General features: G+C 37.9%; 2 protein-coding genes across 2 annotated transcripts; one reads left to right on the top strand and one right to left on the bottom strand.

Annotated features, from left to right (window-relative positions):
• Positions 1-4,093: 4,093 nt before the first annotated feature.
• LOC101294175 (50S ribosomal protein L21, chloroplastic-like) lies at positions 4,094-8,471 on the top strand. The gene is made up of 5 exons (XM_004299989.1): positions 4,094-4,418; positions 4,487-4,567; positions 6,942-7,043; positions 7,178-7,252; positions 8,197-8,471. The coding sequence occupies exons 1-5, from the start codon at positions 4,104-4,106 to the stop codon at positions 8,266-8,268; spliced, it is 645 nt and encodes a 214-aa protein (XP_004300037.1). The 5' UTR covers positions 4,094-4,103; the 3' UTR covers positions 8,269-8,471.
• A 3,676-nt stretch (positions 8,472-12,147) lies between these two features.
• On the bottom strand, positions 12,148-14,641 carry LOC101293883 (pentatricopeptide repeat-containing protein At1g14470-like). Its single transcript, XM_004299988.1, has one exon. The coding sequence runs from the start codon at positions 14,639-14,641 to the stop codon at positions 12,347-12,349; it is 2,295 nt and encodes a 764-aa protein (XP_004300036.1). The 3' UTR covers positions 12,148-12,346.
• Positions 14,642-24,793: the final 10,152 nt, after the last annotated feature.

The raw sequence follows: 24,793 nt of genomic DNA, 5'->3' as shown, positions 1-24,793 counted from the left end.
AGTAAAAGTTTACTGCCCCCCAGTAAACTTCTACTAGGGGTCAGTAAAATTCAATACAGTATCTCCCTTTCAATTCCATGCCAATTATACACAACAGACACTCATTCTTACCCTAATAAACAAATTCATTGCCCCCTAGTAAACCCAGTAGAAGTTTACTGCCGCCCAGTAAACTTCTACTGGGGGTCAGTAAACTTCAATTTCATGCCAACAATCTACCCCAAATATATCACCACCACCACCGTACCAAATAACCACCATATATGCCACCACCATCATACCAATCACATCCTAACCAAAATTAAAATCAAAATCAAATTAAATAAAAACACATAAATCTATCACCAAAGCTAATTAAACCAGAAAAATTGAAGAACTTACCTTGATTTCTTACCCTTTTGAAATTTCGAGGGACGGTGGTGGGTCGGCGAAAAGGCTTGGTAGAGAGAGAAAGGTGGCAGCAGCGGCAGCGGCGTCTGTGGTGACCCAGATCTGAGGCTTGGTGCAAGAGAAGGGGACGAGGAGCTTGCTAACAGCGGGGACGGGTGAGTGAAGTCGGGTCAGATTGAGAGGGGGAGGTTGTTGGCTCCGAGGAGGGTGCGAAGGTGGCCGGGTGTTGTTGAAGAGGGTCTTGACGGTGTTGAGAGTGGGGACGAAGTCGATGAGCACGTGGCAGTTGGAGGTGGCGTTGGTGGGGGTGGTGCAGTTGAACATGGCGGTGGAGGAAGGAGCGGTGAGAATGGAGAGAGAGTGTCGGCAAGAGAGTGATGGTCTAGAGAGAGAGAGAGAGAGAGAGAGAGAGAGAGAGAGAGAGCTCTGGGAAAAGATGGGTTTCCTTCTATTGATAAAGTTGGTGAGTGTGTGATTTAAAAAAATTGATATGTTTTGAAAAATTTTGGTTTGAATTTTCAAGAAATTTTACGCGGGAAGATAGGCGTTGAAATTTTTAAAACTTAAGCGACGGAATGTTCTATTTCCGTCGTCTAAGTGATTCATAATTTTTTTTTTAAGTAAACATTTCTGTCTCCTAAGTAAACATTTCTGTCTCCTAAGTTCTACTTAGACTACGGAATGTAGTTCCGTCTCCTAAGTGATTCATATAAATTTTTTAATTTTTGTTTTTTCAAAATGCCGTCGTTTAAGTAAAAATATCATGTCTCCTAAGTAGTACTTAAGCGACGGAATTTCATTCCGTCGCCTAAGTCGTTCTTAGGAGGCGAAATCGAAATATTTCGTCTCATAAGAACAACTTAGGAGACGGAAACTGTTTCGTCGCCTAAGTAGAAAATTTCGTCGCTTAAGTACCTCTTAGGCGACAGAATTTTTTAATTTCGTCGCCTAAGTGCTATTTTCTAGTAGTGTCACTCCAACAGCTATTCCTCTCTAAAAATATCAAAATCACGAATCGCCACATTCTCCAAAAACTAGACACTCAAGGCTTTCTCAGTATATATGGCTTGTTCTCTAATTCTTTCCGAATTAGTACAGTTTAATTTCCAAAGTCGGTTGTTCTGCAAATACTACGTACCCAGAATTTCAGGATTGCTAGACCTCTTTCAATCCTTTCTGCTCTTATTGCTTATACTTGCTCTTTCAACTTACAGAACAACAAACTAAGTAAAATCTAACTAAATTGCTTGAAAGTATAATAGAAATCGAAGATTTAAAGGTGTAAAATATTGCAAATAATGAATACATCATTATAATTAGGGTAAAATACTGTATAGTCGTTGTGGTTTGAAGTCGACATCTGTTTAGTCCTTGTGGTATTATTTTAATCTGAATGGTCCTAAAAGTCATGAATTTTCATCTAAATGGTTATTCCATCAATTTTCTCAGTTAAATTGCTGAAGTGACCGACGTCAGTATTCTAACAAAAAAAATTGATGGAATGACCATTTGGATGAAAAATCGTGACTTTAAGGACCATTCAGATTAAAATAAAACCATAAGGACTAAACAAATTTCAATTATTATAATTAATTTTAAATCGATATTACCCTATACACTTAAGTTAAGGGTAAACTTCGAAGAAGACATGTTTTTGTTATAAAATAACTAAGAACCTTGTCCTTTTTCTTTCTTGAGAATGTAAAAACTATTTTTTTTTTTTTTTTTGAGAATGTATAAGGATTTTAATTTAATTGATAAGGATAGTGAGAAAAATATAAAGTAAAATATATATATATATGGAACAAAATCTATCCTATATTTTTGCAACTTAATGAATGTTGCGAACAATGCCCATAGAGGGATTTACGATTGAGCCAATCCAAAGATTACCATGAAATTGTTGAGCATGACTAACATGATTAAACTATCTACGGCCTAACTAATTTTTTGGGCTTACTAGAGTGTCATGTCGAAGAAGAAGCGATACAATTTTTATCTGTAGTGGACTCGATGATTTCGACGACACAAGTACGCAATGAAGAGCAGAAATTCCATCTACATCAGCATAGTTGATTTCTATATCTGTCTTCAGAAGCAACTGGATAAAATAATCTTCATCTCCTCCCTAAGCTACACGGATGAACTCTCCTAAATCTGCTTGTTTTATTTAGTTTCTTCAAAAAAAAAAAAACAAAATAGTTATATTGTTAAGGTGGCTGTGCAGAGTAAGGTTGGTATTGAATTGAAATCGAATTCTAAAGCTCCCACTGATGCTGGGACATCTAAGGGTGTACATGTAATTCCTTCACCACAACAGTAGACGACGGTTGAACGTCTGAACAATCAAGAGGATGAGGTTTTTTCTACTTCTTGAAAGAAGCGTAGCCAGAGAGGTGGTTCCTCTCCATCCCCAAAGAAGCTCAAGACCATACTCGGGCGAAAGATCATTTTCATGCACCCAGGGACTGATCTTAGTTGAAGCTTCTCTGGGCTGTAGCCCATAGAGAAATTCTTACCCAATTAACTTACTACATGTGTAATTATATTTATGAAAAAAATATTAGTAAATAGCCCAACCAATCAATCTCTCTCTCAACTAACATTTCTACCTTTTTAACTTTTCCTTGCTTTTTTCGTTTTAGTTTTTAATTACACTTGTTAATTAACTAAAGCAGCCGACTCTACTTTAGATTTTTATTTTATTTTCTTTACCACCCTCTATTTATTTATGGACTTAAATGGATTGAAAGTCATGATGAACTTCTACAATATCAAACAAGTACTAAATCATTAATATATCTATCATCCGATTAGAGAAAGTCTATATACATATGCCTTAATTATATCATACTCTAGCTATAGTTGACCATTTGTATCATGCTACTATATGTCCATAACATTTGTCAAAAAATATTTTCTAAATTGTTTTGTTCATATTTTTACATTTAACACATTTAAATTATTTGTCAAAGAAAGAAGAAAACACTGCGTATTATGTTGAAATAAAAAAAAATTATGTGATAAACTTAGCCCAGGGTATTTCAAATTCCTGGCTTCGTCCCTGCATGCATCCCGAATCATTGGGGTTTAATTAGTTGAGACAAAAAAAGAAGATGAGTCGGTGACATAAAAGAGAAAGATTGGTCCTCCTCTTGACTTATAAGAGGAACAAAAACCTAGCTACTTCTAGAGATGGTACTACCCTTAAAGATAAGGGCGAAGGAAAGCTCCAAGCTCCCTTACTTTCTTGCCTACCAATATAAGTTATGATTTAATTATCTACTTTTATGTATCTCTAGTTGTACACGTATTGCGGTTTTTAGGCAACTAGGTTTTCAATGACAGTTAGTTAGTTTGATAGGTCGTAGTTTCTATTGATTATGCTCAGCAATTGAGCTATTGTGTCTGTAAGGAACGCCAATAAACTATGATGTAAAAAAACAATTGTTGTATATTTTTTATTTTGATCAAATACATAATTAATGTGTTACAATACTGTGAGTCAAATTCACGATTTCTCTCATTTACAATGAGAGACTTATATCACCAGACCAAACAATACTCGGCAATTGACTAGATTTTTAGTTACGAACGAGTAATAGAATTATCTATTTAGTTTCATTAACAAAAAAAGAAAAAAAAAAAAAGTTTTTAGGCAACGGATAGGATAAGTAAAGCGAGCGAGTGAAAGTCTGAAAACAAAACAAGCAATGGCGTCCTCTGCAACTCTCTCCTTGCTCTGCTCCTCCTTCGCCTCCCATTGCAAAATCTCATCTCCCTCTCTCAACTTCTCCAATCTCACCTCTCTCTCCCTCTCCTCTTCTTCTTCTTCTTCTCCTTCTTCGCACAAGCTGCTCTCCTCCTCTCCGCGACTCGCATTCCCTCTCCTCCCAAAGTCGTCGGAGATCGACTCCGCCGTCCTCGAAGCCGAGCTTCAAGCTCCCGAGCCTGTTGCTTCGGAGTCCGCCACCGCCGCCGCCTCGGAAGAAACCCCAAAACGCGAGGAGATTTTCGCTGTTGTTATGGTAGGGTTTGTCTCTCTTTCTCTATTAATTCACCAAGTGAGTTTGTATAATTATGGTTGTGTGTGTAGATTGGAGGGCGGCAGTACATTGTTATACCTGGACGTTATATCTATACACAGCGGCTCAAAGGTGCTAAGGTCAATGATAAGGTTTGATGTTCTTCTCCTTTCTATTAGTTATTTCTTGCTTCTATTTTGGTCATCTTTTGTTCAGATTTAGATTTAGCTTAGTTTTAATCAACACGGCATGCGAAACAGACACTAGTTTGCCGCATTTGGTGGTGACCGATGGGTCAAAATGAGCTCTGGATATAAATTTATACCTGTAGGTTTAGGTGACTTTCATCTAGGTTCGAGTCAATTGTTGATAGAGTAGGTGGTCGTATGTGTGTATTATAGAAGATGTTGTAAAATTCTTCATCCATGGTGTCACAAGTGTTTTACTTTGCAAGGTTGAGTTTTTGATACCAGTGAGGGTGTGCATGGAGCTAACTCAAATATTGTATCGGTTGTGCTTTAGTGAACCCCGTTGGTTTCTGTAGTCTCTGATTATTTGCACTAGTTTTAAGGACACTATTTTGAGAAACTATATGGAACTTTGGTTAACAAAGGCAAGAAAATAGTAGTTGGTATGGTTTGTAAAGGATAAAGTGATTAATGATGGAGGTGCAATAAGGCTGCTTGTTTGTACAGTTCATCATTTTTCTAGAGGTACTCGCATATCTAAAGAAAACTAAGCTGAAATTGAATCATATCTTCTTATATATGGGTGCAAGGAGTACACGAAAAATGCTTCAAGAGTGCAAAACTCATACCGGGCTTTAATTTTGCTTTTAAATTGCTGCCCTGTGAATTTTTAAACTTATGTTCAACATGTTCCAAGTGTAAGGAAAGAATCAAATTTTCTAATACTCCAGCACACCAACAGATATGGTATTGACCATTGACATTGTTCAAATCCATTATGTATTCTGGACATTCCCTTTCTAGTTGACAATTCAAGTATACCCCAATAATTCTAAGGAATTAGTAACAGTAAGAATAATGTGTTCCTCCTTTTTGTTTCTGTGGATACATGTTTTTGGTTGGTGGAAGAACATGTTTCTGCTAAAAGAGTTGCATTCACATTCGGTCTCTAAATTGTTCACTTAATCTGATTGACACCTTTTTTCAGAAAAAAGAAGGTGCTAGATTCCTTACATCGATCATCCACTATCTGTTATATATAATTGGTCATCGTCAACAATAATTAAGAGCTGATTTGCTTCACAAGCACATTCAACATAGTTCATGGTTTCATGTTCTGTTTTGCTATTGAAAAGCTAGTTTTCGGTTTCTTTCCATTAAGTTTTGAATCAAAGCTTCTCATTTGTGGAATTTACTTGTTGCAAAGTTCTATTACTTGACAATCCCTACATTGTATATGTGAGTTTCCAAATTCAAAAGTATATTATTGAATAGAGGTCTACGTAAATTTCCATTTTTTGATAATCCCTACATTCTTGGATTTTCAGTACTTATGGTTTTTAGTAATCAACCATATACCAAAAACCTTGGAAATGACTTTTCTGAACAAAATCTTTTAGCTTTGCACCAGTACCCATAATTTCCTTTTTCCTACAAGACTACGGTTACAGTAAAGACTTTTTGCATATTATTTTTTTACTTGCTAAAAATAATGAAGAATAGGAGAAGAATATCAAATGAGTTGTAAGTTTTTCCTCCATTTCCATGAACATTGACTCCAGGCTTAATGGATACTTGAAGAAATTGTATGCAATATCAGTTCATGACGCTGGATTTAGGTTTGAATTCAGTATGTTGGGGGTAGGTTTGTTAATATCCATTTTATTGACATGGATTTCACATGATCCAGTAATTTGCTGAAGCTTAAAATTTCATTTACAGATTGCCAATGACATATTTGTAATAATTTGGCCAGTTTGCTACATAAACCTTCTACTTTTCATGATAGATGACTTGATGGGATATGTTGTGGAAATGACCAGCAATCATATTGAGTGGAGGAAGTGTATGGACAGTTTGAGGAATTATAGAGGGTCTTTTGTTTTTCTTTTTCCAAAAGGTGGCATCTGTCTTGTGATGGAACTGGACTGTATTTTCTCAAGAAACTTAAAGAACTTTATATATGGGGGTTTGCAATATCTGACGAGTGAACTGAATGAAAATTGCATGTTTACTACATGTATAACAGGAGAGTATCAAGAAGAACAAAGCCAACATGATAGAGAACCTATGACCTCACCTCACTAATTCCTTCTAGGAATGTCTCACCTTAGCAAGTAGAATTCATGTAGAAAGTTCTACTAAAAGCAAATTCTGAAACTAATATTGGTGCTTGTCATGAGTACATCATAGATAAAACCAGACCCTGACCCAGCTTTGAAGTCATTAGGTTTTTCTAGTTTATGAAACAAGAGGTGCTATCAATATATTGGTGCTTATTTGCTGAGATTTCATCACAGCTTTGTTCTCATGATGTTTACATTTGATCTTGATGCAGGTTGTTCTGAACAAGGTGCTGCTTGTGGGAACAAAAACAACTACCTACATTGGAAAACCATTAGTGACAAATGCTGCTATACATGCTGTAGTCGAAGAGCAAGTAATTCACTATATCACAATATTCCTTTACTATGACTGAAAGTTTGTCTCTATATGTGTTAGTCTCAGAAGTAAAAACCTAAACTAATAAGATTTTGTGGTTTCCACCTTTGATGGTTGCCCATTATCATGCAGGGACTGAATGACAAAGTGGTTGTCTTCAAGTATAAGAAGAAGAAAAATTATAGGAGAAACATTGGTCACCGACAGGTACTACACTCATTTATCTCCGTTCTTTGTGTACTAGCCAAACAGAAGATTTAGTGCAATTATAATGATTGTGATGACTGATTCATACTCTCTTACCTATTTAATTAGATCTGTTGACTTGATTGGATATATGAAATGAAAAGAAACAAGGTTTCAATTATTTGTTTGGGCTAATAGGATGATAGAGACAACTAAAGCATCCAGATATTTGCATTATGCATTTTACTGCAACAAGACTTTCCCTATCATCTAATCTATCATCCTCATCTTTTATTGACTGTAACTTAGTCCTAGTCCTATTTCCGGAGAAGTCATGCAATTTAGTTCATGTCGACTCAAACAAGATTTAGGAAGCCAAATTTCCCCAAGCATGATCCCTAAACCAATACTCTTAAATCTCTATCTTTTTTGGCCTGAGCTCTAGATCTCTATAGTGAAGCTTTTGGCAAGTCTAAGTTTTGGAAGCATACATGGATGCTAGATGCAAAGTAGAGAGGTTTACCCTGTAAAGACACTGAATCTCAAAACGCCTGTGTGATTGAACTTTTCAATAATGGTGGTACAGTGAGGACCTATGTTGTTCACCAAACATGTTAAACAGAGGACTTTTATCTCACTGTTAAATCAGATATGGACAATTGAAATCACAAAGTGTGAGCGTGTGGGATGCATATCACAGTCATATCTGATCTAATGGTTCAACTTATTACATCATTTCTATATTTGTATATTCCTCTTGGCAAATTAGGTCCTTTGTGTTAACCGTACCTTATTTGCTAAAGTTTTGTCTTCTCCCTGTATCCATCGGCTTCTAGTTTTATCTTTTTGGAGGGAATATTTGTGTTTCAGTTTAGAGCTTCTATGTTTGTGATCGAACACCCATGTATCCTATGAATGCCAATTCCTGCTTTGATGCTTATGATTGCTTCGACTCATTTGTGCAGCCAAATTCACGTATAAGGATAACAGCTATCACTGGCTATCAAGACTATCCAGCAGTTACCCTTGAATCATAGGGGTTCTTGAGTAAGGTGTAGGATCCCGAGTACTTTTATGTCTCGATGTATTTCTCATTTTTGTATGTACTTGTAAGGTGGTGTATGGAAAGAATATGCTTGTAGCTTAATTGTATCATCATTTGATTCATTTCAGTTCCAATTATATTACATTTCACTTCGTTACAAAAATAATTTGCTGAATCACAATTTATGATTGGCCGAAAGGAACATGGAATCACAATTCCTGAGGCTAAGTAAACTCGCAACTGGTACAAACAGAGCCTAAGCCATAGAGTCATCACTGGAGTCGGCAGATTTAACACCCGAGGCAATGGCAATCTTTGGACCAGATGTGCGACCCAAATGCCTGCTGATGAAATCCCCAACCTTAAGGAGCTTGGCCAAATCCACATTGGTTTGCACACCAAGTTCACTGAGCATGTACACAACATCTTCAGTGGCAACGTTACCAGAAGCTCCCTTAGCATATGGACACCCACCTAAACCTGCAACAGAGGAGTCGACTGTGCCAATCCCCATTTGAAGAGAGACCAGAATATTTGGAAGAGACTGCCCGTAAGTGTCATGGAAATGGACAGCTAGCTTCTCAACAGGAACAACAACCATCACAGCTTCAAGCATTGGCACAACCGTCCTTGGGGTACCAACTCCGGTCGTGTCGGCAAGAGATATTTCAAAGCAGCCCATGTCATAGAGTTGTTTTGCTACATATGCCACTTTTGATGGCGGAATAGCTCCCTCTTCTGGACATCCAATGGCACATGATACATACCCTCGAACAGGAATTGAAAGCTCCTTTGCAGCACGAGTAACAGCTCGGTAACGAATGAGACTTTCTTCAATGCTACAATTGATGTTTGCCTTTGAAAATGACTCGGAAGCTGATGCAAAGACTGCTACCTGCTTAGCACCAGCAGCAACAGCTGCTTCAAAACCTTTCAAATTAGGTGTAAGAACAGGCAATGTAGCACTACCGTCAAGATTGCGAACCGCTTCCATTACATCCTTTGCATCTGCTAGCTGAGGAACCCATTTGGGTGAAACAAAACTAGTGGCCTCAACAACAGACAACCCAGAAGAAACCAGCATGTGAATCAGCTCAATCTTTATGGTTGCAGATACTATCTTCTTCTCATTTTGCAAACCATCCCTCGGACCTACTTCTACTATCTTAACAAACTTTGGTAATCCTATTCCGTTCAGCAACTTACGTGTTACGTCTTTTTCATTGCAATTGGTCTTGGAGTTATATTGATCATCTGGCAAGAACCATGATTCAAAACTGCTTCTGAAAACCTTGTGATTCCTGCCAAAGCTCAAAGTCTTATGGCTGAAGGATAAGTAGTCTCTTGTATACTCTCCGTCGCAGCTATTGGATGTGCTACAACTTGTTGCTTCTTGAACATCATCTGCTCTTCTTGACCTGCAAATACTAGAAGAGAATTCCTGAATCCTATCAAAAACAAGCGGCTTCTCCAAGCTTGACATGGTGCAAGTAGATGCAGAAGGCCAAACCGAAGTCCTTGAGAGAGCAGCAACAATTAGGAACCCTACAAGTTGGGAAGAACGTTCTTTGTTGCCCAAGAAGGTTGTATAGATGATGGCCTTAACCTTTGTTAGGTTTGGTGAAAAAACCTTATTTAAGAAGGAAAAGGAGAGAGGTGCCTAAAGTGTTTGGTTGGTAGTTGGAAGGTTTACATTCTTGCACCTAATTTAGTTGGCGAGGTAATCGTGTTTGAACAAGGAAATAGAGAGAGATGGGGAAAGTATTGGTAGGTATATGGGAGTTGGTTTACAATCTTGCACCTAACTCTGGTATATTGGGGGTAGTTTAAACTTTATGCAATCTATTGTCCTTAAACCAAGTTCGATCTGCGAAGCTAGGTTGGGTACCTTGCCTTTCTATGTGTGGCGTACTTAAAGCAGATACGTAGACGTATTGGTGTGAATGGTGATGGTTCAACTACAAATGTATGGTGATCACTCCAGGATGTTGACCTTACTCCTTTCCATTACCACACATTCGAATGGTATCGGACTATCAGGTCTTATCTTACATCAGAGACCCCAGAATTGATGAGGCCCTGGAGAGTAGCCTGCCCAACTCCACTTACTCCCATAACCTCGTTTACATTCTCTGAAACCTACATTTCAAACTGGGTTTGTTGGAAAATTTGCAGGGATATCAATTCGTCGGTGTGGTATTGCTAGGACAGATAGCTGGATATAGGTAGCTGACAGAAAAAGGTGTCAAGCCTGCGTATCGATCATGTGGCTAGAGGGTTGGTACTCGATGTTTCGATTGGCCAAAACTCCAGTCAAGTGGTTTGGAAAATAATTTGGAATGCTAGTAGTATATCCCAGCTGGTAAGGTGATTTGTGCTCGGAAGGATTGTGCAAGTCTGCTACCGATATGAAGTTGTCATAGTGAGAGGAATGTGTGACGAAATGGTTGAAACCAGAGCCTCTACGACAACCAACTCCTGACTGATCTTGATAAAAGGCAGACATGCCATTTCAAGGAAGAGAGCACTTCCATGCATGAATGTAGAATGACCAACAGCAGTGATAGCATCTAGGAGAAGGAAATAGAAGAGAAAGCAGTAGTAAATATCTTTGAACAAGAACATGGTTCTCCAAGGCACTGATATCTGAGTCATCTGACAGTCAATGCTATCAATAAGTTTAGAATCTCCCCTGTACTTGAATTCGATGGTATCCTTGGTTAAATGCCTCATATAATCCATCTCTGAGCACCAAAGCTACAGCTACAAGACCTAAAAGATCGTCCAAATTTTCTGGTGCAAGAACATAGCCATAGTTGGTATGTCAGATAAATCCTGCTGCAGCTTGTTTATTATCCAACGCATAACCATCAAAAGTGTGTTTAAAAAATTATGGTGATGAGATTTCCATTGAATGATAGGAATTGATCGGGAAATAGGAATAGAATGAGTTTTTACATTAGCATTCCACTACTTTGTAGACGGTCTAGCAGCTGCAGAAAAGATCTGTTTCAAAAAATATGAGTGTTTCCTGGTATGCCAAACATTGTTGCATAGGACACGATTATGGGAAAAATGAGAAGAATCCTGACTCGTATGAGTTCTACAAGTACACAACCAATCTATTAAAGAGTAATTCCAATTCAAAGAATTAATAGTATCCGAGAAAGCATTCCAAATCTGTCAATGTATGAAGATATGATCAATACTTTCGATATCCTGATGACAGAAAGGAAAAAGTCTGTCAATGTATTGACTGGATTTAAGAACCAAATGGTTTGCAATTGCAAATTACTATGAAATCATTCTGCAAAATCCTGAAGAGAACCATGCACTGCCATTATTAACATACCTGGCATCTAGAGAAAATTGGCTCAGAGTTCCAAAGTTAGACCATTTATCATTCCAGAAAATTACTACAGCACCAATCCGAAATACTGCTGCAAACCCTGTCTTTCTTCATACTTGCCATTTGCCTAACTCCTAAACCACCCAATTCTAGGTCTACAGAATTGGGTGGACTGAACATCAAATATTGATGATATATTGAAACAAATATATTCATTTGATAAGATTGCTCAAGTGGATAGCTAGTCATTGCCATTGGCCTTTTATCTCTGCCCAAAACTCAATATAGTTCTAAATAGAAGCGTAGAACCAAAAAAATTCAAAGAGAGCTCATAAATTTATTTGCTTTAACTGCCAAAAGAAACAGCAATGATTTCTTGTTAGTGAATTCAGAAAGTAATTCATATTACTCGATATTTCTTGCACAGCTACTAGTGCTAGTGTCAGGATCCACTCCTTGGCTACTCCTCAGCCTTGTTTGTCCTTGCCTTTAAATTTCCGCTGTTCACTTGCAGTGAATATCAAAGTAAATTTCAGAAATTAACATCCCAAATTCCAATCTTTCTCCATATCCACTTTCCTCGGATATAATAACAGAGAGGAGAACAAAAAATCAAAGTAAGTGCCTGGGTTTCTAGGTTTCATTTTATATTCCTGATTACTTTTGATAACTCGATGAATGAAACATCCTAACATGACGATGGCAGATTGGTTCTTAAACATTACCAATAGTCTCCGCATGAACATTGTCCATCACTGAAATGGTGAAACCTGTTATTATCCCTCAAAATAATTTTCCTTCCTTCCAACATAGAGATCATCTTAATAGCTGTATGGCAATCCCTGCACACCCTCAGATTCTTCACCACTCTAATCACTGACTTTGGTTCTGTAACAAGAAGAGCGAAGCATACCGCCAGTTTTTCACTATGAGTACCCACCATCTCTTCTTTCTCTTCCTCATCAACATCTCTTAGCACACAGGCCTTATCAGCAATGTAGCCAGAATTCCTGAGCTTCCTCCCCAATTCTGCCAATAGCCTATAAATTTCATCCGACATCTCATGTGATCTGTCTCCTGCAATGAACTTGTGCATCTTACCATTGTATTCCACCCAACTCCAGCCAGTTGCCTTTTTCACACCTGCATTTCTCATTGCTTCTCTAACTCTCACCACATCATCCCACCTGCCTGCAGAGGCATACATGTTTGAAAGCAAAATGTAGTTTCCTGAATTATGTGGTTCAAGCTCAAAGAGCTCGCTTGCAGCAAACTCGGCAAGATCGATTCTTTTGTGAATCCGGCTAGCATTTAAAAGAGATCCATAAACTCCAGCATGGGGCTCTTTCTGCATGCCATCAACTATATTTTTTGCCTCATCTACTTTACCAACCCGACCTAATAAATCAACCAGGCATGCATAATGATCTACATCAGGATCTTTGATTGACTCAAAGATCTTTTGACCTTCTTCTAACAACCCGGCATGGCTGCACGCTGTCAGAATACCAATATATGTTTCACGGTTTGGCTCCAAAAATTCTTCTTTCATCTTCATCATTAGCTTGACAGCTTCCATTCCATGACCATGAGCCGCAAACCCTGAAATCAATGCATTGTAGGAAACCACATCTCGGTTTTTTATTTCATCGAATATTCTCTTTGCATCATCCATGCTTCCACATTTAGAGTACAAGGATATCAAAGAATTGTAAACTGATATACTTGGATTGATATGATGTTTCGTGAGAAAGTTGACGGCCCAATTTCCTATTTCCAATGCTCCAAGATGGCCACATGCTGAGATAACACTTGCCATAGTGACTTCATTTGGTTTGGGGTTATTAGAAGCAGTCATATCTTTAAAGAGATCAATAGCAAGAGCGGACTGTCCGTTCTGAGCATAACCAGATATCATTGAGTTCCATGAGATGACATCTCTTTCCAGCATTTTATCAAAGAGCTCTCGAGCTGAAGTCAAATCCCCAACTCTTGCATATGCTGATATCATAGCATTCCATGTACCAGAGCTCTTATACACCCCCAATTCATCAAAAACTTCTCTAGCTCTCTCGATGCTCCCACGCTTTGCATACATATCAAGCATCGCAGTTTTCCCAAAATAACTCAAATGCATCCGCTTCTGATTGAGCTTTTGGATAAACGAGTCTACAACAGAACTATCACCACACGACGAACACGCTGAAATGACAACTGCCCATGTGGTTTCATTTGGTTGAACTCCAGAATCCATCATGTCATCAAACAACCTCAAAGCCTCCTCAGGACATCCATTCTGAGCATAAGCCGAGAGCATTGCGTTCCACGACACCACATTTTTCTCCGGAACATCATCAAAACACCTCCTCGCATTCTCCAAATCCTTCATCCTAGCGTACCCTGTAACCATAGCAGTCCAAGAAACAACATCCTTCTCAGGCATCATATCAAACAGCTTACACGCTTCAACTTTATCCCCCCACTTCCAATACCCAGAAACCATGTTATTCCAATCCACCAAACTCCTCTCAGGCATTTCTTCGAACACCTTCCGGGCATGCTCAACCGGCCCATATTTCGAGTACACACTCATAACGGCATTGCGAACATATCGATCAGAAACAAGACCCAGCTTCACAACATGCGCGTGGAACGCAATGCCGGCAAGGCCGGAGGATTTGATCAAAAGTGGGTACACAAAGGTACCGAGCCATATGTCCTCACGGCGCTGCATTTGTTGATAGAGTGAAACAACTTGGTTGGAGTAGACATTGCCCAAAGGAGCGTAGAATTGGAGCATGGAGGTGAAGACATGGATGTTGGGGTGAGGGGTGGAGTCGAAGATGAGACGGGTGTAGGGTGGCGGTGCACGGAGGCGCGTGCATTGGTTGATGAGGAATGAGACCCAGTGGTTTTGGTGGTGGACGGACTTTTGAAAGAGGTGGGCATGGAGCTGCCTCAACTGGCTTACGTTGCTTATTTTGGATAGAGAGGTTTCCAACTGTAGGAGTGACATATGCCCAAAATCCAAAAGGCTAGGGATGCTACTTGTGAGTTGTGACCAACCAATGATGAGCACACTTGGAATGGCTTGCTTTCCTTTTGAGCGACTCCAACACTTTCTGTGTGTCTTGAATTTTGTTCGGCATTTCATCCAATTTGTAACTGATATAGATTGAGGCCTTCCATTTAACACTCACGCAATTGGAGCATAAAGCCAGAAACTGAAAGAGAACAACAGTAAAGATCTGAAAGCCGCATAGCTTTGAACGAAAGATTCATTGGGGAGGAGCATGTCCTTATGTATTACTAAAGCTGAATGAGGATAAGCTAGATTCATCTATTTCGGTAATTGTCTCACGTTTTTAAACATGAATAAGTTATTTCATGATTAAATGTAGTTATTCTATAAGTTTTTCTTCGTGCTTCTAGCTAGGGAATTCTTAGGAATAACTTACAATCCGGACAAGTTTGCAGAGGCAAATGTCTTTTTGTAGAGAACTAAGTCTTAGATTTTGTGCATCGTATTGTGTTGTATATGTGATTTACAGGTACCTGAACCCTAATAAAATCTATCAAGTTTTAGACTTTATGCTTGCAATTGTCTTTGCATATATAGTTAACGGCGTACACTATCCTGACCTATTGGAATTTGCATAGATGTGATGTGTAACCAAAAAAAATGGAATGGTCGAAAAAAATCCGACAGCGTGTAGTACAAATGGAATGGTCTTCTTTTCTTACAAATGAATGTATGATTGAGTATATATCATGTAATTTTTTAAATGCTCAAAATATACATACTTGATCGCTATATATCCTCTAGATCGAGAATATCTATATATATGATTATACATGTTTTATTATTAATTACTTCCTTGATTAACAAAGACATTACTCATGACCATATTGAGCATTAATTGGATAGATGAGTCTTGATGGTAGTGAGTAGCACGTTGTCCTCGATCCATCTGTGATGTCTTTGATATTCTATTTAAAAAGAAAAGGTTGGGAGCCAATATATGCCCGATACATTAATGTTGAACAGACCAAAATACTGAAAATGGATGCAGACGGATTCCATTGTGAGGTCGGTACTTTAGGATATTGATGTTGAATTCTTATCCTCCTATTGTTTTTGGATCTACTCTGTGGTCTTATTCATGTTGTGTTCATGCTTACAATAGGAAATCCTCTTTTGTGTTTTTTTCTGAGAATAATTAACACACAATCCATATTGGGAGTTCTTCGACAAATAGATGCAGACGAATCAAGAATGTCCTTGTTGATTTGGAGTCTTGGACATAGAGAGTTTTCAATAAAAATTAGCATGAATATGAATGGCCAGCCATGCACCTACATTTGCAACGACAAACCTACTGAATAAAATACCTTTGTTTCTTTATAAGAGTCTTAACGTTTATTTTCATTTCTATTTCTTTCTTTCTATTTTTTTACAGAAATCTTTTCAGGGTTAAAAAATGTGATGGTGATATGCATGACAGCACAATATCTGGTTCTTTTGATAGTATCGGTGTTTGAACTTAGGTTTGAGAGCTCGCTTAAATAGACAAGAATTATTAGGCCACTTGCAGTGGTTACGGTTATTAATTCAGTTGTATTTTTATTGGATGAGAAAATTTTAAGAACATTACATGACAAATGATCTATTCCTAATTTTGGTGTTTCAAGTTTAACAACAATCATAACGGTACATGAACTTGTAATCTCAACTGAAAATATGTACATACCGTTACATTCTCTGTTATCTAACGTGTTTTCCATTAAACTTTGAGGGGCAAATCTGTCACTCTTTAATTTAGTAGTAATAAATTATTAAAATCAATAATTAAATTAATAATTAATAAGAAGAGGAAAATAAGAAAGGAAAAAGTATTATTGACTCTCTTTTTCGTCCCCATTCAAACCCAACATACACAAAAATGGTGATCGAGGTAGGATTGTAGGAGGAAGTTTGATGATGATTTAATTTGGTAAGTTATGGAAGAAAGGGTTTGAATATATATCGGTGGGTATTGACTATTGAGTAAAGAACCTTAGAGCGAGAAAGCTATGTAGTTTTTCTTGGATTGGAATGAGCAACAAAGTTTTTTTTTTTTTTCTTTTTCTTTTTTTGATGAATAAGAGTCTTTCATTAAAACTAGGGGTGGGCATAAAACCCGAAAATAAAAAAAAAACTGAACCGGACCGGAAGGCCCGACCAGGCCGGGCCGGGCTTTTATACAGGCCCTCATCTATTTTCTGTCATTCCGGGCCGGGCCCATCTATACACGGGCCGGTCCTGGACCCTAAGTTTGTATAACTTTTTAGGCCCGAAAGCCCGACATCAGTCTCTTTTCATAAATAGACATCAGTTTCCTTTCATATTAACTCTTCACTACTGTTAGATAGCCCTCGTCTTCTGCCTCCGTCGTTCAAAATATAAAGTGTCAACCCAGACAAAGTCGAGCTCATCATCATCTTCAGTTTTACCCTAAACGACTTCAGTTTCCCACTTTCCCAAATCGACTGAGGCACTCAACCCCCAAACCCTCATCTTCTTCAATTTGACTCAAGCACTCAATCCGTCAATCGACTCAGTTTCCCACTCCCGATTTATCTTCATCTTCTCAATCCCACCCCCAAACCCTCCATCCTTGTTGACCTAATTCACAATCGCTCCTCATAATCCTATCCATAGTCCCATAGCCACAAAATCTAACCTTTTCAAATCAAGGTTTGCAGCGACAAATCAAGATCTGTAGCGACAAACCAAAACCCTCGCCGCCGCCTACACCGACGTCGACCACCAAGCCCCTGTCTAGCACAATCTCCATCGATCAAATCCTAAAACTGGTATTCGTCCAGTCGTCGTCAACCATGGTCGTAGGTGAGTCGTTTCTTCTTTTTGAATTTGAACTTTGAATTGGGCTGACTGATTTGGATTTTGGAAGAGAAACTGAAATAGATAACTAAATGAGTCATTTTTGATTGATTGTGTCAGTGTGAGCTTCAATTTTCTGATCTGGTTGTGAAGGATAGAAGGCCCGAAGGACCGGCTGGTTTTTGGTTGGTCCGAGCTTTGGCCAGTCCCGGAGATTTTCAGGTGTAAACCTGGCCCGATGACAGTATTGCCGGTCCGGTCCCGGTCTCGCTAAATTTGTGGCCGGTCTCAGCCCGTGCCCAACCCTAATTAAAACCAAACCCAGTAACTTACAAATACAACGAATAGTAAGCAAAGAAACCAGGTAAGGGAAACAACAAAGTCTTTGAGAATATATGGTTTGAATTTACAAGATTAAAAAAGTATATAAATAGAAAAAAGAAAAAGAAAACATAATATAAAGAAATAGAGAATGTAGAAAACCCGAAACCACCATTTGAAAAATGAGAAATTACATAGAGTTAATGGTGTTATTGATGACATGTGTTAAAAGTGTGTTGGCTTTTAAATGTTGTGTACCATTTTGATTGTTTTGAAACTTGAAACATCAAAATTGAGAATGAACCGTTTGTCATGTACTGTTCTTAAAATTTTCCCTTTTTAGATTGCTTGTGTGGTTACCTGGGGAGGCTTTATGTTGATATGGCCTTGGCCTTGGCGTTGGGTTGTGTTGTTTTGGCATACACTAGAGTATAACCTTGCTTCTTCCCTATACACCAATATTATGTTGTGTCAATCTTATAAGTACACGAAGAGTAACTCATGTATTACTTAAATGGTAATATTCATGTCATAATGATCTTGTGCATTAATGCAGAAACAATATATAATGTAATTTTTTTTTTTTGAAGTAATTATTGATTGCATCAGAATGATAGTTATAGGACATGGCGAAAGCGTACTTGAACTTACAAGGATCCGGTAAGGAAAACCCGGAGAAATCTAGAAGCTAAAGCCAAATTACTACTAGATGATATGAACTCACGTTTAAGCGAGCTTACACAAAAATTGCAAGAATTTCATCCCTTACGACAAAACATTATAATCCTCACTTGTCAATCATACAATTAGGGCACAAGCTAACCTATATACATAGTAAAGAACTTAAGAAGCTCCAACAACAAATGCATATGATTATCACAAGTACACTAAAACCATTTAGAGCTAGAGTTACCTTCCCCTTCCCATTCCGGTATGGGTTCAGACTCTCCTCATTCTTGTTCAAATTCTCCATGAGATTTTTCCGAGCTGATTGTTTCTTACTTGCATCCTTAAGAAGAGCTTACTTTTCCCCGTACGACAGCTTGTTTTTGCTCCCAACTAGTCGACCTCTCTTTTCCTCATATCGAACTCAAATGAGGCACTGAGGCCTTAGCTTCCATAGGTACCAACCCTGAACTCTTAGGCTTCAAGTTTAGGTTTCGTTTTCCAACTGCTAAACTCAATTGAAGTTTCTTCGAAGAGATGATTGGTAGCATGGCGTTCTCATTCTCCCTACTCTAGCATTGTCCACTAAGATTAGCCAGAACAATGACGGTCTTTGATTGCGTAAGCAGCCCTTTAAGATGCATGCATTTGCCCAATTAGTCATATTTAGCAACGCTTAAACCGAACATGAGCGTCAGATCATCCTGAATTACCTACATTGTCATCAAGGTGAGCAACAACTCTCTACAACCATCAAGCCTCACTCAAATGGTGCCAAGATACGCTCACACGCTCTCATGTGCGGCTCCAAGGAGGCATCACAAAAGCTTTGCTAAGACTTACTAGGACTCCAATCCCACATCGAAGAGAAGGAAGGATCAAACATTTCCCTCAACCGTAAAAGTATATGTCACACCCGGAATTTTGGATAAATAAAAAAAATCCAAATTCAAGGCATGATAACCAAAAAATAATTCTAACTTCTGTAACAATCACATTTATCTAAAAAACAAACTGAAATTAGACAGTCAATATAGACCCAAATCTTTGAGTCATATATTACATTCCAAAGTTTACATAACTTAAGAAGTCAAATAAACGTCACGCCCTAAAGAGCTTACTACAAAGCGACAAATCAATAAAAAACATATTCAACTCCTAACAAGCAGCTTCTAGACCTCTACGTCTCAATCTTGAAAATCCTCACCTGCAAAATCAACTTCTACACCATGGATTGGTGCACCGGGTTGTAAACAACGAATCCGGTAAGCTTTAAAAGCTCGTATGAGTAAATCTAAATTAAATGACTCAATCCCAATATTACATAAGGTAAAACCAGAAATTTCTGCATTAGAAACTTAGTTCAGGAAATCGCCTAAAAACAAGAGAAATTAAAAAAAAAGTAAATAAGAAACACAACAATTCAAATTAAATCCAATCATAAGGAATCCTGCAAAAAAATGTAGTTCAAAAATTCTGTTAAAATCACACAATTATTTTTCCACCCTTATGAGTTCGTCACACAATTCTTTAGGTGTCTCATGTTCCTGGCATAGAGTAGGATGTGCAGTAGTTTGCTTTTTTATTTCTGCTCATTTTTATCTAAAAGAAATTCTTTTTGTATCTTCTAAACTTGATGAATAGAAAATCAAAATAACATTAAAAATCTACCACTAGCAACCTAATCAGATGCACAAACAAATCAAATTGTCTTTTGATTACTGATTTCAATTGATTACTGATTACTGATTTCAATTGGTTCCCAAATGAAATTGTCTTTTGATTACTAAGAATGAAGCTACTGTACTAATGAAGTACTGATCAGTTAACCACAAACCAAACTGATCCAAAAAATTGGTTTATTGTGCACACTATATCTGCACACTATATAGGGCACACTATATGAAGTACACTATATCTGTACATCAATGCAGTTTTCTTCATTGCGCTATGTGAAGTAAAGGATATAGTGTTCATGTACATATACAGATGTAGTGTACATATGACGAAGTACATGCACAGAAATAAAATGACCATGATATATCATAAACCTAACATATTGGTATAAAGTTTCAATTCCAAAATAGGGTAAATCTTCTTGAAAGATGGTTAATTAAAGTACAAATAGATATCCAACAAAACTCACTTGAAGCCAAACTAATATCACAACCAATAGCCTACTGTTCCTTGAATCTGTTAAGAGTTTGAGATTGAAACTAGCACAGTCTAGCAAGGCAATTTCCTCGTATGTTGTGAACCTGTTAAACAGAAAATCAGAAAAAGCTTAACATTTGCTGGGAGATAAAGCTGCAGCAACAATCAGTCATGCATTTTGAGTTATGAAGGTTTGAGATGAAAAGTGCCCTTGCTGACCTTATGAGCTACGCTAAGAATATTTAACAGGCATCACACAACCATTTTAAGAGTTCATTTTTAAAAAAGTGCCCTTGATGCACCTTATGTATGTACGATAAAAACCCAATAAACACATGTATTGAGCTCAAATAAAAAAGACAATCTCAAAAAGACATAACGCATTTACGTATAAAGAAACTCTTGCCTATAAAGCTCATTACAAAGGTGGTCATAAGTTGAAGTTAAACCACAACCTTGACTGGACAGAAACTCCTGCCTATACAGCCCATTATAAAGGTTGTTGGCCAACAAAGGTGGCATTCAGGTTTTGGAGAACCAGAGACCTGCATATGACTAAGTTTACGGACTCGAGTTCAAGGATGCAGAGGAATATTAGGGTTGGATGCTTAACTGAGAATTGAAATAAGAAAAAATAGAAGCTCCTAACTCTTGACTATTTTTCTTAAAATAAGAAACAAATAATGTTCATTTCTCTGAACTTTTAACTATTTACAACTGATACAGTTATCGTCTTCCATCTAGAATTATATCTTGTCAATTTCAATCAAGTGTCTATCATTCTATCTTATGTCGAATTATCAGGCTATTTTGAAAACTACTCAACTAATTCAAGTGCATGTGATAGCAGCTATATCACTAAGACTAACAGTGCATGTCAATATCAGCTATATACAGCTAGCAAAAGGAATCTCATAGGTTGGCCAGAAACAGATGTAAACAAAAGGAAAGTGATGAAGTACATATCCTCATCGATCAAAATCTAGAAATAAAAAATATGGTGCATGCAACAACTAATCATACGCACATACATATCATACCATCAGCTAATGAGATTTAACCACACAGCATGATCAAATTATCTGCTTTCTAGAAGATAAGCATCACACTGAGGAGGGTCCCCTGATCTTCGAAACCTAGTAGACACCGTTGCCGCGAAAAGAATCACCGGCCGGCTGATAAGGCTGAGCTATTTGAACAGAGAAGGAGGTGGGGATTTGGAAAATCTGGTGGTGGCTTTTGCGTGAGAACTTGTTGGGTTTGTGGTCACGTGAGGTCACTTGGCGGAACTAGGTACAAGGGTGGTGGGGCCCAAGTCCCACCGAGATTGGTTCAAATAAAAATTGTCTTAGATATAGTGAGCAAAAGATGTCAAGTGTGTGGTTGGTTAGGGAGGTTTGCTATTGTCTGTGCAACCCAGGTTCGATTCTAAATGATCTCACCTTTGCTTTCTTCCTATAGAAACTTAAAGAAGTAACGCGGCCTCTATTTTTTTAATAAATGCATTCGTCTATATTTCTTTTTGTAGGCCCGCTATCAGGTGTTTGTTGTTCTTTGTTTTTCAGGTGATAGAATGTTGTTTTGAGATAGATTCAAGGCGTGTGTTCTATTTGGAAGTGACAAATTATAATAAATTAGAGTGTCTTCTTGGAAAATAATGTTTTGCATAAATAGATTTGGGTTAGATGTATGTATATTGTTTTGACATTAACCGTTTTATGTGTCAACGTGCATTAGTGATGTCCTCAATGGGATTGCAACTTATGTCACCAACGGATATCATTATGGTTATGATTTGTACGTCTGATGGACAATCAAATAACAAATTTCATGTCAATGAATCAAGTGGGGATCGCTTGATGAAGCAAATAACAAATTTCATGTCAGATATTGCAGATGAGTTCAAAATTGTAGTTGTGGAAGCCATTAGATCACTGTGTTTGAAGTTTCCATTAGAGCCACGCGACCCTACTTTTGTTCAGGTTTGCATTTACTTTGCATTTTATGAAAGCAATTTTAGAAGGAGAAGTAGAGTCACGCGACCCTACTTTATGTCTGAATTTTCGGAACATTGACTGAAGGCATTTACTAATATTCGAAGGAGTAGAGCCACGCAACCCTACTTTTGTTCAGGTTTGCATTTACTTTGCATTTTATGAAAGCATTTACTAATTTTAGAAAGAGAAGTAAAGCCACGCGACCCTACTTTATTCACGTTTGCATTTTCTGAAAATTGAATGTAATCATTTACTACTATTCGAAGGAGAAGTAGAGACACGCGACCCTACTTTTGTTCATGTTCTTAAAATGTATTTTGTTTTGTATTTTTAAAAATTAAAAAAAAAAGAAAATAGAGAGAGAAATGTAGGGAGGTTTAGTCAGAGAGTGAGTGTGAGTATGACGACGATGAGAGAGAAAGCTGCGCGAGTGTTATTAGAGCACCGCAGAGAGCGAGTGAGACGACGGAGAAGAGGGAGAGAAATAAAGAGAAAATGCAGAAAACCCTAAACCCTTTTCGAGCTAGGGTCACGCGACCCTACTTTTATTTAGTTTTGTATTTTTAAAAAAAAAAAATTGATAGAAGGCAATTTCTCCGGAGAAGAAGAGGTACACGGCTCTACTTGTATTTAGTTTTACTTAATCCAATTTTTCAGAAATACAAAATTAAATACAAGTAGTGCCACGTGACTCTACTGCTTTTCATCTCAACCGTAAGATTTCTCGTTTTAAAATCCTGATCGTCTGTTCCCTTCTATAAACAGACCCTCTCCTTTCGTCTTGATCATCTGTTCATGTTTGAATTTTCAAAACATTGAATGAAAACATTTACTAATATTCAAAGGAGAAGTAGAGTCACGCGACCCGACTTTTGTTCATGTTTGAATTTTAGAAAAATTGAATGAAAACATTTACTAAATATTCGAAGGAGTAGAGCCACGCGACTCTACTTTTGTTCAGGTTTGCATTTACTTTGCATTTTATGAAAGCATTTACTAATTTTAGAAGGAGAAGTAGAGCCACGCGACCCTACTTTTGTTCATGTTCTTAAAATTTGTATTTTGTTTTGTATTTTTAAAAATTAAAAAAAAGAAAAATAGAGAGAGAAATGCAGGGAGGTTTAGTCAGAGAGCGAGTGTGAGTACGATGACGATAAGAGAGAAAGCTGCGTGAGTGTGATTAGAGCGCCACAGAGAGCGAGTGAGACGACGGAAAAGAGAGAGAGAAATAAAGAGAAAATGTAGAAAACCCTAAACCCTTTTCGAGGTAGAGTCACACGGCCTTACTTTTATTTAGTTTTGTATTTTAAAAAAAAAGTGACAGAAGGCAATTCCTCCGGAGAAGTAGAGGTACGCGGCTCTACTTGTTTTTAGTTTTACTTAATCAAATTTTTCAGAAATACAAAATTAAATACTAGTGCCGCGTGATTCTATTGCTTTTCATCTCAGCCATAAGATTTCTCGTTTTAAAATCCTGATCGTATGTTCCCTTCTATAAACAGACCCTCTCCCTTCCTCTCGATTGTCTATTCCCTAATTCCTCTTTGGCCTCGACTCTCCGGCGCACCAAGTCTCGACTCTCCGCCACCGAAAACGACGTTCTGGTTCTCGCCGTCTTACCTCCACTCTCCAGTGCACCACCACCAAGAGCTCCCTCCACACCTTCGACGCTTTGCTCCTCTCTCTGCAATCTCTCCTCCCAATTTCGATTCCCCTAATCCCAATTTCAGGTATTTCCCGCTCCTCTCTCTGTTTAGGTTTTGGGCCTGTAGATTGTGTTTGGGCGTAAACTTGAAATTTGGGCGTAAGGTCGAATTAGGGTTTCGTATTCTTGCTCTGCGTAATGCATTGTGATTGAGGGCTGATAGTTTATACAGCAAGTCGTGTTGGCATTTTATTAGGGGTTTGAATTTGACATGCGCCTGTAGATTGTGTTTGAGTTTGTGTGTGTGAGTTGCATGCCGCTACTTTCGAAGCTTCGAGAGATTTGTAGGTCATGCTAGGAGTGGAATTTTGAAACCGAAAACCGAAAAAAACCGAGCTGAAAACCAAACCGAAACCGGAAAAAACCAAACCGAAAAAAACCAAACCGAATTAAGAAAAACCAAACCGAATCAAATTAGTTTGGTTTGGTTTTTGGTTTCAG

Source organism: Fragaria vesca, linkage group LG5, assembly GCF_000184155.1.
Source record: "Fragaria vesca subsp. vesca linkage group LG5, FraVesHawaii_1.0, whole genome shotgun sequence".
NCBI lineage: Eukaryota > Viridiplantae > Streptophyta > Magnoliopsida > Rosales > Rosaceae > Fragaria > Fragaria vesca.
This window is presented reverse-complemented; position numbering and strand designations above follow the sequence as displayed.

Bases quoted from the DNA above. Each gene is read 5' to 3' on its own strand.
- LOC101294175 (XM_004299989.1), top strand. From the start codon at position 4,104: ATGGCGTCCTCTGCAACTCTCTCCTTGCTCTGCTCCTCCTTCGCCTCC. The intron at 4,568-6,941 runs GTTTGATGTTCT...ATCTTGATGCAG, and splicing joins GTGCTAAGGTCAATGATAAG to GTTGTTCTGAACAAGGTGCT. The intron at 7,253-8,196 runs GTACTACACTCA...TCATTTGTGCAG, and splicing joins GAAACATTGGTCACCGACAG to CCAAATTCACGTATAAGGAT.
- LOC101293883 (XM_004299988.1), bottom strand. From the start codon at position 14,641: ATGTCACTCCTACAGTTGGAAACCTCTCTATCCAAAATAAGCAACGTA.